The sequence below is a fragment of the Macrotis lagotis genome, chromosome 1 (genome assembly GCF_037893015.1).
Source record: "Macrotis lagotis isolate mMagLag1 chromosome 1, bilby.v1.9.chrom.fasta, whole genome shotgun sequence".
NCBI lineage: Eukaryota > Metazoa > Chordata > Mammalia > Peramelemorphia > Peramelidae > Macrotis > Macrotis lagotis.
Genome location: NC_133658.1, coordinates 190,179,713 through 190,196,594, shown reverse-complemented (window position 1 = coordinate 190,196,594; position 16,882 = coordinate 190,179,713). Strand labels below are relative to the sequence as shown.

Below are 16,882 nucleotides of genomic sequence, written 5' to 3'. Positions count from 1 at the left end.
TGACTTGACCTTCTTGTCATTTCTTGCATATAACCTCCCTTCCCCAACCATAGCTTTTTCATTGGATAGTTCCATGCCTAGATTTAGTGGTATGTTGGCAAATGTTTAGCAACCAACTTATTTATTTAAAAAAAAAGTACACAGGGGCGGCTAAGGTGGCGCAGTGGATAGAGCAGCAGCCCTGGAGTCAGGAGTACCTGAGTTCAAATCTGGCCTCAGACACTTAATAATTACCCAGCTGTGTGGTCTTGGGCAAGCCACTTAACCGCATTTACCTTGCAAAAAATACGCAGGACACACTTTTAAATTTAATCTGCATTATTAACATTTTCTCCATCACTTTGCTAAGTCTAGAAATCAAAAAAAAATAACAAATCAAGTCTTGATTTATTGCATTTATCAATTTCTAAGATACAGTAGTCATGCTGAAAATGTAACAATTTGACTCCATCACTCTCATTCCTTCTAAAATGAGGGTTCCACTTTCAACTCACAAGCTGCTTCATCTAAAATGAGAATTCCTGACTTTTTTTGTGACTCCCTGTGGCAGTCTATCTTCAGATAATGTTTCAAAATAAATTCTGAACATATTAAATAAATTTCATTTAGAGGCTAGTGAAAATAATTTAAATTTCCTATCCAAGTTCCTATGCAAATCTATCCATAGAACCCTTGGGAGGGTTCATGAATCCCAATATAACACCCCCTTTTCTTTTTTTAAATTTATTTTTATTAAATAGATATTATTTGAGTTTTACATTTTTCCCCCAATCTTGCTTCCCTCCCCCCCACAGAAAGCACTCTGTCAGTCTTTACTTTGTTTCCATGTTGTACCTTGTTCCATATTGGGTGTGATGAGAGAGAAATCATATCCTTAAAGAGAAGAGAAGTCTAAGAGGTAACAAGATCAGACAATAAGCTATCTGTTTTTTTTTTCTAAATTAAAGGGAATAGTCCTTGCACTTTGTTCAAACTCCACATCTCCTTATCTGGATACAGATGGTACTCTCCTTTGCAGACAGCCCAAAATTGTTCCCAGTTGTTGCACTGATGGAATGAGCAAGTCCTTCAAGGTTGGACATCACTCCCATGTTGCTGTTAGGGTATACAGTGTTTTTCTGGTTCTGCTCATCTCACTCAGCATCAATTCATGCAAATCCCTCCAGGTTTCCCTGAAATCCTGTCCCTCCTGGTTTCTAATAGAACAATAGTCTTCTATGACATACATATACCACAGTTTGCTAAGCTATTCCCCAATTGATAACACCCCCTTTTCAAAAAGAAGACTAAAAATCATTTAATCTTCTCCCAGGATCTTTGCCCTGGGGTACTTTGCCCTGGAGATTCTCTTTCTTTCTTACTGTTTTTTACTTTCTTTCTAACTGTTCCCCACCTTGCCCAAAAGTCCTGACTCCCTCACCAACCTCAGTGACTATCAGCATTTTCTGACATGAAATGCGATAGAGGAATGAACTTGCCACTCATCTTAAGGTTGACCCACATTTACAAAAGGAGATAAATCTAAGAGCCGCCTATTTCCACAAACACTTAATCTTTAAAAGTGTTATTAACTTGTTAAGTAGAAACCAGTTGCTAATTATGGCAAAAAGGAATGAGAGAGGTTTTTTTTGATTCAAAAGTGTGATGACTCTGCAAGTATAAACTTTTTTAAGACCTCTCTTTTTAGGGTAGGCATTCCATGCCAATGGTAAATGCTTATGCTGATCACAGGATTTGTGATTTCTTTGATGTAAGAATGTCCTGGTGAAAAACATTACTGTACCAGTGCAATTTGGTATCTCTTTTTCCTCAGATAGTCTTAGAGTGTTGTCTGAGGCACTCAGAGGTTAAATAGAGTTCGGAGTCAGACAGTATGTGAAGAATACGATTTGAACCTAGGTCTTCCTGAATCTAGTGACTCAGGTTTAGTGACTCAGGTGCCTTCCTTGCCCATGTTAATAACTAAGCTCAGAGAAGGTTATAGAATGACAGGATTAAGTTGCCTCATGGGTAGAAGCTAATGTATTAGGTACCTGCATGTGTTTCTGGGAGATAACTTTATCATTGATGCCCATAAAATTGAGATAGGATGGGGTACACACACAAACTCACTTTTTCTATGAACATCAAATGATAAACAATGCTCTGTGAAATATCTTTTAATGTATAAGAACTGCAATCTTATAGGAAGAGCAAGAGTTACTGTTGGATGCTATACATGAGTCCAAAAGTCACCTGTTCTGAGTTATATAAGTTCTGTTTTTACATAAACAAATCATCTAAATTACTTGGCTAGACTTCATGTATTATAGGCAATAGTTTTATCACATTCTAAGATTGGTGTTCATTGTAAATATTTAACATTAGGGAAATAAATAATCATATAAAATATGTTAGGGACAGCTAGGTGGTACAGTGGATAGAGCACTGGTCCTGGAGTTAGGAAGACCTGAGTTCAAATCCAACCTGAGACACTTAATAATTACCTAGCTGTGTGACTTAGGCAAATCACTTAACCCTATTTCCTTGCAAAAACTAAAAAGAATGATATGTTAATATGGTTGTGTAATAGATATTTTATTGGAAAATATTGTTGTTAGTCATTTCTTTCAGTCATGTCCAATTCTTCATGACCATTTTCTCAGCAAAGATATTAGAGTGGTTTTTGTCATTTCCTTCTCAAGATCATTTTACAGATGATAAACTGAAGTAAACAGTGTCAAGTGACTTGCCCAAGATCACACAGCTAGTAAGTGTCTGAGGTCTGATGAGTCTTCTGACTCTAGGGTCAGCACTGTATCTACTGAATCACCTAGCTGTAGGTGGTAAATACCAAGTATCAATTGGATATCATGGTTAAATCTTTTTCCAGACTTTCCAAAGTAAACTTTCTTGAAAATGTGAAAGTTTGCATTCAAACCATTATTTTCCCAATAAGAAGATGAGCTTCATAGCTAAGAGATTTGAAATTAAAATGAATCTACTGAGAACCACCATAATTCTTCACTTTTTCTTTTTAATCCCAACAGATATGCCGCCTGGAACGCCATTTGTCATTAAGAAAATACCAAGGAAATCTTTTTGCCAGTCAGCCAGTGATGTACATAACTACAGCTTCTGAGCCCCCTTGTGCCAAGCTGAGGGAACTTGTACAGCTGTGTGGAGGTCAAGTGTCCAGGAGTCCTTTTGCAGCCAGTATCTACATTGGTCCCTACAGGGGAAAGAAACAGCCAGAGATCAAGTACTTATCAGAAAAATGGATCCTAGGTAGGAAGCTGATTATCTCTTCAAAAAAATAAAAGTGATTCCTATGTAGAAAACATTGTTTGAAATGAAGTTCTGGTCTCAATAAATATAAGTGCCTACTACCAAGTAATATAGTCTTCTGGGCTCTAGGGGAAATACAAAGATAAATCAATTCATCTATCAACAAGTATCTATTAAGTATCTCCTGCATGCCAAGCATCATGCTGGGAACTGGGGATACAAGTTCAAAGAAGAAAATAATATTTACTTATAGGGAGCCTACATTCTATAACAGGAAAGACAATGCAAATATAAATATATATACAGCATAAATAGAAAATGAATAAATACAAACACATGCAAAGTAGTTAAATATAAGATAGTTGGGGGATTCAGAAAGGCTTCTTGCTGGAGCCTCATGTTAAAGAAAGAATGGGACCCAATGAAGCAGAGAGTTAAGGAGAGAGACCTGAAGGCCTGTAGGAGAGTCAGGGCAAAGGTGTATAAAAGGGATATACAGCTTTACATGGGAGGAAAAGAGGGCTGGTTGACTTGTTGGCAAAGTTGAATTCTCAAATTCATGAAGGGTATAGCATCATTCACGGGAAGGAGAAAGGAATGGATTACATTTGGCAGATGGAGTGAGGGAAAAGGATCCAAGGATAAAAAAATATTTTAAGTGATACATGGCAAAATTTTCTTGGCACAAGATTTTACAAGACTACCATGTAGAGTAAATTATTTTTATAATACTCATTTTGGACATTAATTATCAAGTGCTATTTTCTAATACTAGGGCAGCTAGGTGGCACAGCGGATAGAGAATTGGTCTGAAGTTAGGAAGGTTCATCTTTATGAGTTCAAATCTGGCTTCAGACAGTTTTTCTCTCTGGGAAAGTCATCCTGTTTCCCTAAGTTCTTCATCTGTAAAGTGAATTGGAAAAGGATATGTCAAACTAGTACAGCATCTTTGCCAAGAAAACATCAAATGGGGTCACAAAGAATGAGACACAACTGAATCACAGCAAGACTTTCTAACATTACTAAGGCAAGAACCAAAAGGCCCCTTTGATGCCTTTCTGAACAAAGGAAGCACCATGGTTTACTTAGTAGGTTTGAATCTACTAGAATAGGAAATGCTTAACCAAAATAGCACAGCATGCCTAGAATCATAAGGACTTGGATCAGAGATGAACCTTAGAGAGCCTCCTCTATTCTCCTCATTTTACAGATGAGAAAACAGATACCTAGAATTGGGAAATTTACTTGTCCAAGGTTCACAGATAGGAAAGTAGCAGAACAAAATGACCTCTAAGTATTCAGTTCATTTTCCGTGCACCATGATAAAAAAAATTCCATATTTATAAGGAAGAGTTCATTTCTCTGTTTCTTCTTTTTAATAGAACTTTAAATAATAGCAAAGAGTTTTAGCAATGTAGAATTACACCATAAAAATGTATTTTTCAGCTAACGGAACTTTGCACACAATTGATATCAACAATCTACATCAACAGCTAATCTTTGAAAGTTTGGAAACTTTTCATGTATTGAGAGCCAAAATCTGGATCTGCACTCTTATTATTTCCAGATTGGATAATCCTAATGCTCCTTTCCTGTTTCTTGTGTGTAGTTTTATTTCGAGCCATGAACAATTCAACTGCTTTTATATAGTTCCTTCCATAACTTTCTATTCCCTGTGTTTTCCAGTCTCTCTTGGTCCTGTCCTTGTTTCTTATATCCAGGCTGAATTTTCATCTTGTCTATCATAATGTATACCTGTGGAGTCAATTTTTGTTTACCCACTGTCATAAAATTCCCATTCTGTTTCTGGTTTTTCTTTTGGTTTTTCTTTTGGTATACCATCTGCTCCCTTGTTTACATCTAGTTACTGTGAATGCTGAAATATTTTACTTCCAGACCTCTGACATCTTTACTCATATAAAATTATGGCTGCTGAGATACAAATTACCAGCCTAGTTCAGTCCATCATGCTATAAGTGTCCCAGCTCTTTAGATTTCAGAGCATTTCACTTTTTGTAACCCTTCAGTCAGATGCTGCTATTTTGGCGATATTACAGTGAAAAAAAATGTATGGTCAATTGTAAATCAACTCTTTGTGTGCATAAATATTTCCAGAGGAAATCTGATAGTGAAAATAACACAGGAATGTAATTCATGAGACCTAGGCCAAGTTCTTCCATTAACTATATAACCTTTTATTGCCTCAGTTTCCTTCTCAGTACCTTAGAGATATAATATATTTTATATCTCCTTCATAGAATTGTGGTAAGATTCAAGGAAAAAAATAAATATGAAAAGACTTTTAAAATTAAATAGTATAACAAAATGTATGGTGATCCAACAAAAATGTTTTTTCAGTACATGTTTCACATATATTTCTCTTAATAGAACTTATAAAGCAAAATCAAGCCCAGTAAATGTTATGTAGTTCATTTTGTCTTCTAGTAAAAAACAACCAGATATATTCGTATAGAGTAAATTTTGTGCCCCAAATCTTTTAAAGTAACCATAAGAACAAACTAAACCCTTCTCAAGTACAAATCAAAAGGAAAATCAATGACATGAGAGATACTCTCAAAAATAGATCATAAACTAATAATTGTCTAGTTGGAAATACTAGAAGATATGCTTGCCACCTTGTAGCATGGTATATATAAGGCATATGATGGCTATCATAAGCTTTAAGAATTTACTAAGGTATTATTAATTTGTTTTATATGATATTTTTATTTTTTCATGTTCATATCACTTGTACTGAAAGCCCTAATTGCAGACATTATAAAATTTATGGTATTAGCATCATCTCCTAACCACTCTCCCTGCAATGATTTCTTCATGAAGTTTCTTATATCACCACCTGTTTATATTACCAAAATAATTTGAAAAATATTTATTAGTCTTTATTTTTTAATATAATTCCTCTGTTATTACAAGTCAGTTTCTATTTTTCTCCCATTTAGGAGAATCAGAATCCCAGCTCCCAGTGGAGCATTAACCGAGTCTGATGTGGGATCATAGGACTTTGAACTAAAAGGGATCTTAAGAGATAATCTAATCTAGTTCTCCTAATTTTTCAGTGGAAATTATATTATAAATCCCAGAAATTATATTACTTGCCTAAGTCACATTGATTATAACAGAGCTGAAATTCCATGACTCCAAATCCAGTGTTCTTCTTGAAATTTGTCTTTCCGGTTTTGAACCAAATTTTTTGACACTATAGATCTTAGAGAACCTTCAAATTACATTGCAGCAAATGTAAGGGTACATAATTTAAGGATGATTCATTTTTTATCCGTTTATTTTGTAGAAATATTACTGGGTTAGTTTTGTGGGGTTTTTTAATAATGAAGGTAGATTGAAAGTCATGATTGTTTTCCCTAGTCATTCCCAAGAGTCTGTGTTTCCCTGAAATTGCACTTATGCTTGGGATAAGATTCCTGATGAATCATTGAAACAGAAAAGGGGGCAGTTAAAAGAGAGTTTTTATTGACACTTGAGACCTGTAATTTCATCAGTGTGGGTTCTTCTGCCCACACACATCCCAAACCCTCTAGATCCTGTAGATAGTCTTGGAGAATCATTATGGTAAAAACATTTTAGTATCCTGTCGCTGGTCTGGTGATGAGCTATTCCTCAGATAGCAGGCACTCAATTCATAATTCAAAGTTTTTCCACACTGGTAGGACCACTAGAGACAGTGAGAAATTGGGGAAAATAATGTCTTTTTTGGACAAAGGACCTATACTGTCTCTTACTACTTGTGTGACACCAGGTAAATTACTGGATATCTTTGGGGCCCATCTTCCCCATCTGTAAAATGAGGAAGTTAGACTAAATGACCTTTAAGGACACTTGTATCTCCTAATCATAAACCTATGCCCTACCTTAGTTTGGTCTTTGCTGGTATAGCTGTGGGAACCAGGGATGCTCTAAGGAAATAAGAGCAAGTAAGACAAATTTCATACTTTGAAAGGAAAAATTATTATTGCTTAATATTGGGTATTTTATTTTATATTTGAAATATATGTTCTATTTTAATATACTTTGTATCTTTATAAAATGGTACTTTGTATCATTTTATATTTTTCCCCATAGCAACTCATAAATAAAATAGGATCATAAATCTGGAGCTGAAAGAGAGGGGATGCTGTAATTAAGTGGCTTGTCCAAGGTCACATGGGTACTAAGTATTTGAATCCAAGTCCTGATACTCTGAATGCCACTTGAATCTTTCCACTGCATCAAGCTACCTTTTAAGTTTAATAAAAATTTTGCCTCTTAGAAAAATAAGTCAAACAAAACTGAATTATAGGATTTTAGAAGTTGAAGGAACCTTAGAAATAATGTAGTCTACATACCATCTCATTTAACAAACATGAAAACTGAGTCCCAGAGAAAGGGAAGGATTAGCCCAAGGTGCCCAGAGGGACAACTCTAGGTCTGAATCTAAGATCTCCTTGTGTAGTATATTCTTGTATTATTTTCTTGTATATTGTGTTCTAGTGATAAAGGGAGAAAGGAGAGATTGAGTCCTCTATCCTTGATAACTGCCGAGGTCTCTCATTTTGTCTAAAATAATTACCTTTATCTTTCACCATTTTTGTATGATCACTGATTGTTGTCTTATAAGATATTATCCTGTCTTGTAATATATTACTACTGTCAATCTCCTTCATTTTCTATGCTGTATTCAAGAGATAGACATATTTACAGATTTTGTCAAAACAACTCCCAACTTTAGCATGATTTCCTTATGTAACTTTTTTTTAAATGGCACAAAGTTCTTACATATATAGAAATTGTTACCCCAGAGTGGTAACTTCAACCTATTGCTCCAACTGCTTTCTCCCAATGATATAGATATGTAGCCAAAGACAGTACTTTAGAACTCAGAGATTCACAAAATTTAGAACTAGAGCAGACTTTAGAGGTCATGTTCTCTGAATGGCAGTCCAGTGTTGTTTCCCTCTTGCCAGGCTGCCTGGCCTCATTTTTAAGTCATCTACTTCAGTCACATTGAGACTTTTAACAGCCAATAAGTAATAATTAAGCAACAACTTCAGAAATGGCTGTATAGTTTGGAGCTGTGACTTCAGGGAGTATAAAAGGTTATCTTCCGTGTCCAGTGGTTTTCAAGGCATTCTTTCAAACTATTAGCACTGAAATGATTGAAAACTCAAACTGCTGTTTAGAAGGCTGTAATTTTCCAGGACAAGCTGAACCAGAATTAGTACAAAGTATATGTGGTTTTGACTCAAGCCCAGACATGAGACAAGATACTTTTTCCTTGTGAAGGTATATTTCCATATTTCTATCTCTAAAAATGACCAACCTATTTAATATTCTTCAAAGTACAGTCAACCTGCAAGAGTCTGACACAAAGTTATAATTCTTCCCCCAGATGTTGTTCCTAATTCTTTGCCTTTGATCTCTGTACCACCTTGGTAACCAAAAACAATTGAATGAGTAATAACCAAATACAATTTTACCTAGTTACTCTTATCAGAGCTATTAATTTTTTTGGTCCCTGAGAAGATAATATATATATATATATATATATATATGTATATGTGTGTATATAAAATTATTATTATCATTATCTTTTGTTTTCCTATCATGGAGTATTTGTAGATAGCAGAAAAGAGTCAATAATCAGGAAGAAATTGAAGATTAAAGATTAGAGTAGACATAATAGGGGAAACATTCTATTACAGAAAACAGGAATAGATGGAATCAAAGTTGCTTAAAAAGGAGTTTGCCTTGGGAAAGAGAAGTGCCACACATCTTCACAAGAGAGGTGAAGGAAGAGTAAGTGGGGGAGGAAGTCTAAGTGAGGTGATATGAAAAGGATAGAAAAAGGGAATTTTCTCATCAAATTGACCTATCTTTTTTCCATGAAATATTAGTTGAGGTCCTCAACTGAGAGGGTGGAGCGAAGAGGGTGCCATGGGAGAGTAGAGGAAAGATGAAAATGTTTGGAATAGCTCCTGGGGTCAAAAGGGGAGATGGGGAGATTTGATCATTCTTAGCAACAAATTAAGACAGCAATTATATGGGCCCTATAGGAGAAAGGATGGGTGATAACAAGGTAGGAAACTTCAGCAACTGAACACCCATACTGATGAATGGTTTTATTTTTTCATTGTTTCAAATTATTTAACAGCAAGACTGTCAATTCCTGAAAAATATCTTTAAATTTGTCTTATATGCATTTCTGCCCTTACTTTCTCTTACATTAAATTACTATTTTGACAATAGCTTTTCTTTTTCTGTGGTTTTCTTTTTTAAAAAGTCTTACTGATTTATTGCATTTGTTAAACAGTAATCATTTCCCAGTAACTTCCTTCCTCCTTACACTTTCTTCTCCTCTCCAAAACATTTATACAAAACTATCTAATACAATGACTAAGATTTCAAATATGTAATGTTCCGTAGCTATAGTCCATTGTTTCTCTATAGAGAGGAAGGAAGTGTACTTAAACTCCAAACCTCAAGTGTGTCCAGTGATCATAACATTCCCTGTGAATTATGTTCACTTTTAGTATTATTTGCACTTTGGTTGTGAGTTCAATTCTATTCAACACAATGTAAGCATGTAATTATTAAGCACTCAGTTTATATTAATATTGTGCTAGGCACTAGGGATAAAGAGACAAAAAACAAAGTACCTTCCTTCAAGGAGCTTACATTTTGTCGAAGGTATACAATATGGACAAAGAAAATTGAATATAATATAATAACTGAAAATAATTGGAAAATATATGCAAAGTAATTTCTGGGGAAAGGCACTAGCAACTGAAAGGTCACCAGGGACCAGGAGAGGTTTCTTAGAGGAGATGGAAACTTGAGCAGAGATTTGGGGAAAGCTAGGGATTCTATTAGCAGAGGACATTCCTAGGTTAGATTATAGAAGGAAAAGGGCCAGAGAGAGGAGATAGACTATTGTATGTAGGAAACAGCAAGGAGGTGATTTGACTCTTAATAATATAAAATGCATAGAGAAGAACAATGGGTAATAAGACTAAAAAGATAGACTGATGCCAGATTGTGATGTCTTTAAATGCCAAACAGAGGTATTTGAATAGGAGCATGACATGGTCAGATTAGGAATACTACTTTGACAGATGAGGGAAGAATGGATTAGAGTGGAGTCAGAAAGATCAGTTAAGAAGCTATTTCAATAGTCTTGCTGAGAGAGCTAGAATTAAGATGGTTATGTTGAGTAGATAGAAGTGGATAAATGGAGGTTATATTATGAAGGCAGAATGAGCAAGATTTGGAAACTGATTGTTTATATGAGGAAGAGGGAAAAGTCAAGGAGGTCTCTCAAATTGTGACTATGGGGAACCAAAAGGTTGGTAGGGAAGGAAAAAAAAGTTAAAGGGGAACAGGTTTTGAGAGAATATGTTGTTTTTGTACATGTTTAGATTGAGTGCTTGTGGACACCTTCTAATTGGAGTTGTCCAAAAAGCATCTGATCATATGAAATTAGAGTTCATCAGTGTATTTAAGGCTAAATTTATAAGTTCTTATTGTTGTCTATATAAAGATAAAGATGATGGAGAGAATAGAAAGCTGTAACAAAAAGGCCCATTCCAGAATCCTAGATTCTAATTATATACCGTTGTATGCAGTCTTTGTATATAGTGTTCTCCTGATTCTGCTTTCCTTGTTCTGATTAAGTTCATATAAGTCTCAACATAGTACTTGGAATTCTCCCTGTTCATTATTCCTTATAGTGTTATACTATTCCATTACATTCTTATTCAGCCACTCCCTATCAATGAGCACCTACTTGCCTTCTAAATTTTTTCTTCTATTAGGGATGTTGCTTTGAATGGTTTTTTTGGGGGGGGTAGGTTTTTAAAGCAAGGCAAATGGGTTGCCCATTAAGTGGCTTGCCCAAGGCCACACAGCTAGGTAATTATTAAGTGTCTGAGACCAGATTTGAACTCAGGGTACTCCTTATTCCAGGGCCTGTGCTCTATCCACCTAGCTGCCCCTGCTTTTAATGTCTTGACATAATAAGAGAATTTTTTCTCTCATCAGGGGTATTTGCCTCATAATTGGATAACTACTTCTAAGTTTACAAATAACTGGAACTTTTTTCAAGTTATTCCAAATTATTTTCCAATATGAGTGAAATAATCCAAAACTTAATAACAACAAAGCATTTTGTGTATCTTTCTGAACCCCCCCCAAAAAAAACTGATTATTTCTGTCCATTAAGATCTTTCCCATTTTGATGAGTTTAATGTGATACTTCAGAATTGTTTTAATTTCTATTTCTCATTTTTAATGATATGGACAATTTTTTCTCATTCTCAATAATTTATATTTCTTTTTTTGAAAACTCTTGCTATCATTTAACCATTTATCTTTTGATTAACAACTCTTAAGTCATATCTATCTATAGCTGTCTATCTCAGATGTTCAGTTTTTATAAGAAAAGCAGAAAAGAAGATATTTTTAGTCAATAAACTTCCCACTCAGCAGTTTTCTCTTATTTTTCTATCTGCTGAATTTTGTTTGTACAAATCTTTTTTATTTTTATATAATCAAAATTGTCTGTTTTGTCCTTTCTAATTACCTTTATTCTTTGTCCGTTTATGAATTCTCTGCCTAACCCTGGTCCTTAAAAATACTTCTCATTCTTCTCTGATGTTTTTATGATGCTATCTTTTATCTTTAAATTGTTTATTGATTTGTAATTTACTATGTTATATGTATAATATGCTGATCTAAGTGTTGCCAAAATATTACCCAGTTTTTAACTTCCTGCCAAGTATGTAGACTACATTCTTAGCCTTTCTGAATAATGAACTATCATGTTCATTTTCTTTTAGGTCTTACTGATCTAGCCTGTCCTACTTTTTGTTTCTTAACTAATAATAAATATTTTCACATTATTGATATCTTTGTTTAAGTTGTCACCTACAGTTTCCATAGTACTCACCTTTTTATCTCTCAAAAAACTAGTCTTTATGATAAAAAAAATTTTAATTGGGGAAAAAATGAGAAAAACTGTGTAACATAGGGAAGAAGGTTCTATATTATATATACAATGTTCCACATTCATAGTTCCCTTTCTTGACAAATAGAAAAAAAAAAGTAAAATCCCATATATGACAGTTTATTACATCTTTCCCAATTGATCCATACACCTGCTTAATTTCTAATTTTCTGCTACCATACCCCCCAAAAAAGTACTGCTATAAATATTTTGATATGTATGGGATCCTTTTGGGGGGGTCATTACCTCCTTTCCACAAAGATCTGTTTTTTCTTCTATTTGTTGACAGCTGTTGCTTTGCTTTCTTAATGTATATTACTGCCATGTCTGTTGTGTTTCTGAGTCTATCAAGTATTATGAAAAGAGGATTTCCTTGCTTTACCCCCTGAACTTACTAGTAAAGCTTCTAGTAAATTTCCATCAGAAATAATGTTAACTCTTAGTTTTAGACATGTTTTTGAATGTGTGACTATATTTTTTAAGATTCAAAAAAAATGATGTTGGGAGTCTTTTTGCCAGTTTTCTCTGCATCTATTGATAAAATTATGTATTATTGTTATTCTTTTACATGGCTACTTATTGTTTTCCTAATTTTTAAGCATCCTTTCATTCTTTGATATGTAAATTACTTCATTCTGCATACTTGAAGTATTTGTCATAACAAATTCTAAAGCAATACTATAAAATTTCTTGGCAAGTTAAACATGTAGCTTATTTCTCTCAGATTTCTTTGGGTTTTGTTCACCTGATTTTTGTCTCTCTTTCCAATGCTTCCAATTTCTTGGGCAATCTTACCTGATTTCTTGAAGCATGATTTTTGGGATTTTTGTTTCAATTTGTTTTAATTGATACACTAGACAAAAAGAATATGATAGAGCCAGTTTTAACTGACTTTTAAGATCTGATTATTGAATTTTCATTATGAGCATTTACATCTCATAAATAAGAATTACTGCAAATTAGGGCTTGTTTTTTTGTTTCAATTTTCTAGACTTTAGAAAATGTTAATAATACATATTTTAGTTGTTAACCTCTGAATTACTCTATATGCAGCAGATCAGTCAGAAAATGAAGCCTCCAAACTGGAGGCTCTTGAAGGAGTCTAACAGTAACAACCACTACTACCCTTGTTGTTGTTGTTTTTGTTGTTGTTGTTTGTAACAACAATGGACATTTGTGTAGCACTTTAAAGTTTACAAGTGATTTCCATTTATCATCTCACTTGAACCTCACAATTCTCTATCTGGAGTTCTCTTGTCTTCTTTCACTATCATCTTTTGGTATCCACTAAATGTTCCATTTCCCTTGCCTTGCCTTACCAATTACCTTTTTTTCCTTTGGAGTATTCTTTTTAATCCTTTTAAATTCCTTAATCCTTAATCCTCCCTTATCCTGGCATGATTTAATCCATTTTATGCCTGCTTCCATTTTTTTTTTTTTTTCAGAAAAAAGAAGGAAGGGAATGGTAAAGAGAATTTATATTCTGCCCTGCTATGCTTTAGGCACTATGCTAAATGCTTTCACCAAGATTATTTCATTGAATCCTTTCAGGAACACTGCATGGTTATCCCCATTATATAGAAAGGGAAACTGAAAAAGAGATTAAATGACTTCTACATAGCTAATAAGAGGCTTGAGGCAAGATCTGAATTCATGTCTTCCTGATTCCAGGAACAGCCACTAAACCAGTCTCAGAACCCTGAAGTTTGTGAGTGCTTCAAATTTTCTCTTCTCCCATACTCAATTTTTTTACCTTTTCGATTAATCCAAACCTCATCAAATCACCTACATAATTTTCCTTTGTAGTATTTTGCTCAAGTCTTCTCTATTTCTACCTTTTCTGTCATGGAAGCAAGTAGTAGAATCAATCCTACCCAAGATCTTAAAAAGAAAAGTTTCAAGGGTTCAGGAAAAATATAAATAGGATTCTTTCTATAGATTAAAAAAAATTTTTTCGCAAGGCAAATAGGGTTAAGTGGCTTGCCCAAGGCCACACAGCTAGGTAATTATTAAGTGTCTGAGACGGTATTTGAACCCAGGTACTCCTGACTCCAGAACCGGTGCTTTATCCACTGCGCCACCTAGCCGCGCCCCCCCCTCCCGTCTTTCAGGGAGATGACTTGCCCAAGGGGTCACACAACTAGTAAAAATCAAGTGTCTGAAACTGGATTCAAACTAGAGTCCTCCTGACTCTAGGGCCAGTGCTCTATCCACTATGCCACCTAGAATATGATTGGTGAACATCTGAAGAATGACCTTTGCACTGGAAATTAAAAAAAAAAAGTTTCAAGGGGTTGATACCCAGAAAAAGTAAGGAGATAATAGAAGAAAGTTCCGAGGACATAATGAATTTAAGTCACATGACACAAAAGAACTGCATCTCTGAATTCTAATAGAACTAATAAATATGACTTAGATGCCATGCTTATCAGTCTTGCAGATGCCAAAAAGCTTGGAATGAAAACAGAAGATGATAGAGTCAAGATCCAAAGAATTTGGGGCAGCTAGGTGGCATAGTAGATAGAGTACTGACCCTGGTGTCAGGAGGATGTGAGTTCACGTCTGGCCTCAGACACTTAATAATTACCTAGTTGTGTGGCCTTGGGCAAGTCACTTAACCCCATCACCTTAAGTAAATAAATAAAATTTAAAAAAAAAAGATCCGAAGAGTTTGACAGAACAGAACCTTAACAAACCAGGGCTGAACCTAATAAGCTTAAATTCAGTAGGTGTAAACTGTACTTGAGTACCAAAAAATCAACTTCATAAGTACAAGATGGAGAAGGCATTTTAATATATTGACTAAAAAAGATCTAGGGCATTTAATGGATGAGTCAACAGTTGAGATGAGGAAAACAAAAGTGCTAATAAGTTCTAAGTTTCATTACTAAATGAATATCCCAGTGATAAGAAGGTGATAATCCTTCCTTATATTCTCTTCCCTGGTCTGACATCTGTATTCAATTTTGAATTACTCTAGTTTCAGAATAATATTTATTAAACTGGAGAGTAAGCTCCTTGAGGGAAGACTGTCTTTTGTTTCTTTTTGTATCCTTAGCACTTCGCACATAGCCTGGCCCATTGTAGGCACTTAATAAATAAATGTTTATTAAGTAGAGAACAGAGGGTTGATGGAAGATCAGATTTGAAAGGCTACTATGAAGAAAAATTAATAAAATTGTCCTGCTTTGCCACCCCAGAGAACATTGGGTGAAAAGTGTCATAGTTAGTCAGGAATAATTTCCTCAAATTAGAGCTACTCCAAAATGAAATAAGGTAGAAGTTTCACAAGGTAGAAGTTTCAATAGAGTTTTTCAAGCAGAAGTTGGAGACCATTTGTTGAGGCTGTTATGGGGGAGTTCCATTCATTAAGAGGCAAAAAAAGATGTCTTCTGAGATCCCACTGAAGTTATTTGATTATCTGATTTTGTCTTGTCAATTTGTCCTTGACTTCTATATTTTTGTGGTCCAAATATGTATATTCTTAGAGACAAATCTTGAAACCAAAATGCCACATACTATAGAATAGAATTAATATACTATATAATAGTATAATAATAATTAATATACTATATAATATACTATAGAATGAATTCTTTATTTTCTCTAAATTTTCTCCTGTTTTATTGGTCCTTTTGATTTCTTTTTTGGTAACTAATTTCCTTTACAGTTTCTATCCTTATATCTTTTTTTAATCATATTATTTCTATTCTGAAGCACTTTAGACTTTCTTGCAGGTTTTTCAGTTATTTCCAGGGAGTCTTGTTTTAGTTTCTATCAAATATTCCCTTTCACTAGGAATATATAGGACAGAACACATATAGGACACAAGTGAGGACAGTGAGCCTGTAAATCTGCTTTCTGGTTTATTTAATGTTTTTTTATTCTGTAGGAATTATTTTGTGTGAAGTGATTTCCTTTCTCTTATTGTTATTTTTATAATTTTATTTTGGCACTTTTATTTGATTTTAGTTTTTGTTTCTTTGCCTTTTGGAGGTGGAGGCAAAGATTTCATTCACCATCTTATCCAAAGTCTCCAACCTTTCTCTTTGGCAAATATTACCACCATAGGTCAAGTATCTGGATGTGATTCTCACAAGAGAATTAATCAGAGCATACTGAGTTGCCATCACATTGCAAATCCAAAGATTTATCTCTGCTTATTCATATAATACTTTTTAAACTTTCTTTCTTCTCTTTTTTTCCAATTCTTTTAAAATTTTTGAAGGGGGGATGGTTTGGGAAAGGGGGAAGAGTCATAAGTGAACTTGAGATAAAATTTGAGTCATCTATTCCTGAATAAGTATGGCGAAAGCTCCTTAAATAAATTATATTTTTTCTTGATTTAGGACCAAGAGGATTTTATTATGAACAAGTATAAATGTCCAGTTATTAAAAATGAGAAGACATTCATCATGTACTTTTTATGTTTGGAACACTATGCTACACAATGATGTTAGTTGCAGAGGACTTTTTAGAAAGCTATCAGTGTAAAGCAAGACATATCATTATTATCAGAAAGATAACACATATACATCAGAAAATGCAAGCCATCTTATGAAATTACTTATATTTCTAACACATTCAAAGTAATGTTTT

General features: G+C 34.3%; 1 protein-coding gene across 5 annotated transcripts in view; it reads left to right on the top strand.

Moving 5' to 3' along the window:
- The window catches only part of MCPH1 (microcephalin 1), a 382,408-nt gene that overhangs the window by 349,013 nt on the left and 16,513 nt on the right, over positions 1-16,882 (top strand). For 3 of the 5 annotated variants that reach the window (XM_074209531.1, XM_074209530.1, XM_074209526.1), the window contains one exon: positions 3,030-3,267. The exons of 1 other annotated variant lie outside the window; for it this stretch is intronic. In XM_074209531.1, coding sequence (XP_074065632.1) covers positions 3,030-3,267 — 238 coding nt within the window. Of the gene's footprint in view, positions 1-3,029; positions 3,268-16,882 lie in introns of those variants that run through there. One more of the 5 variants, XM_074209528.1, reaches the window with a different exon arrangement.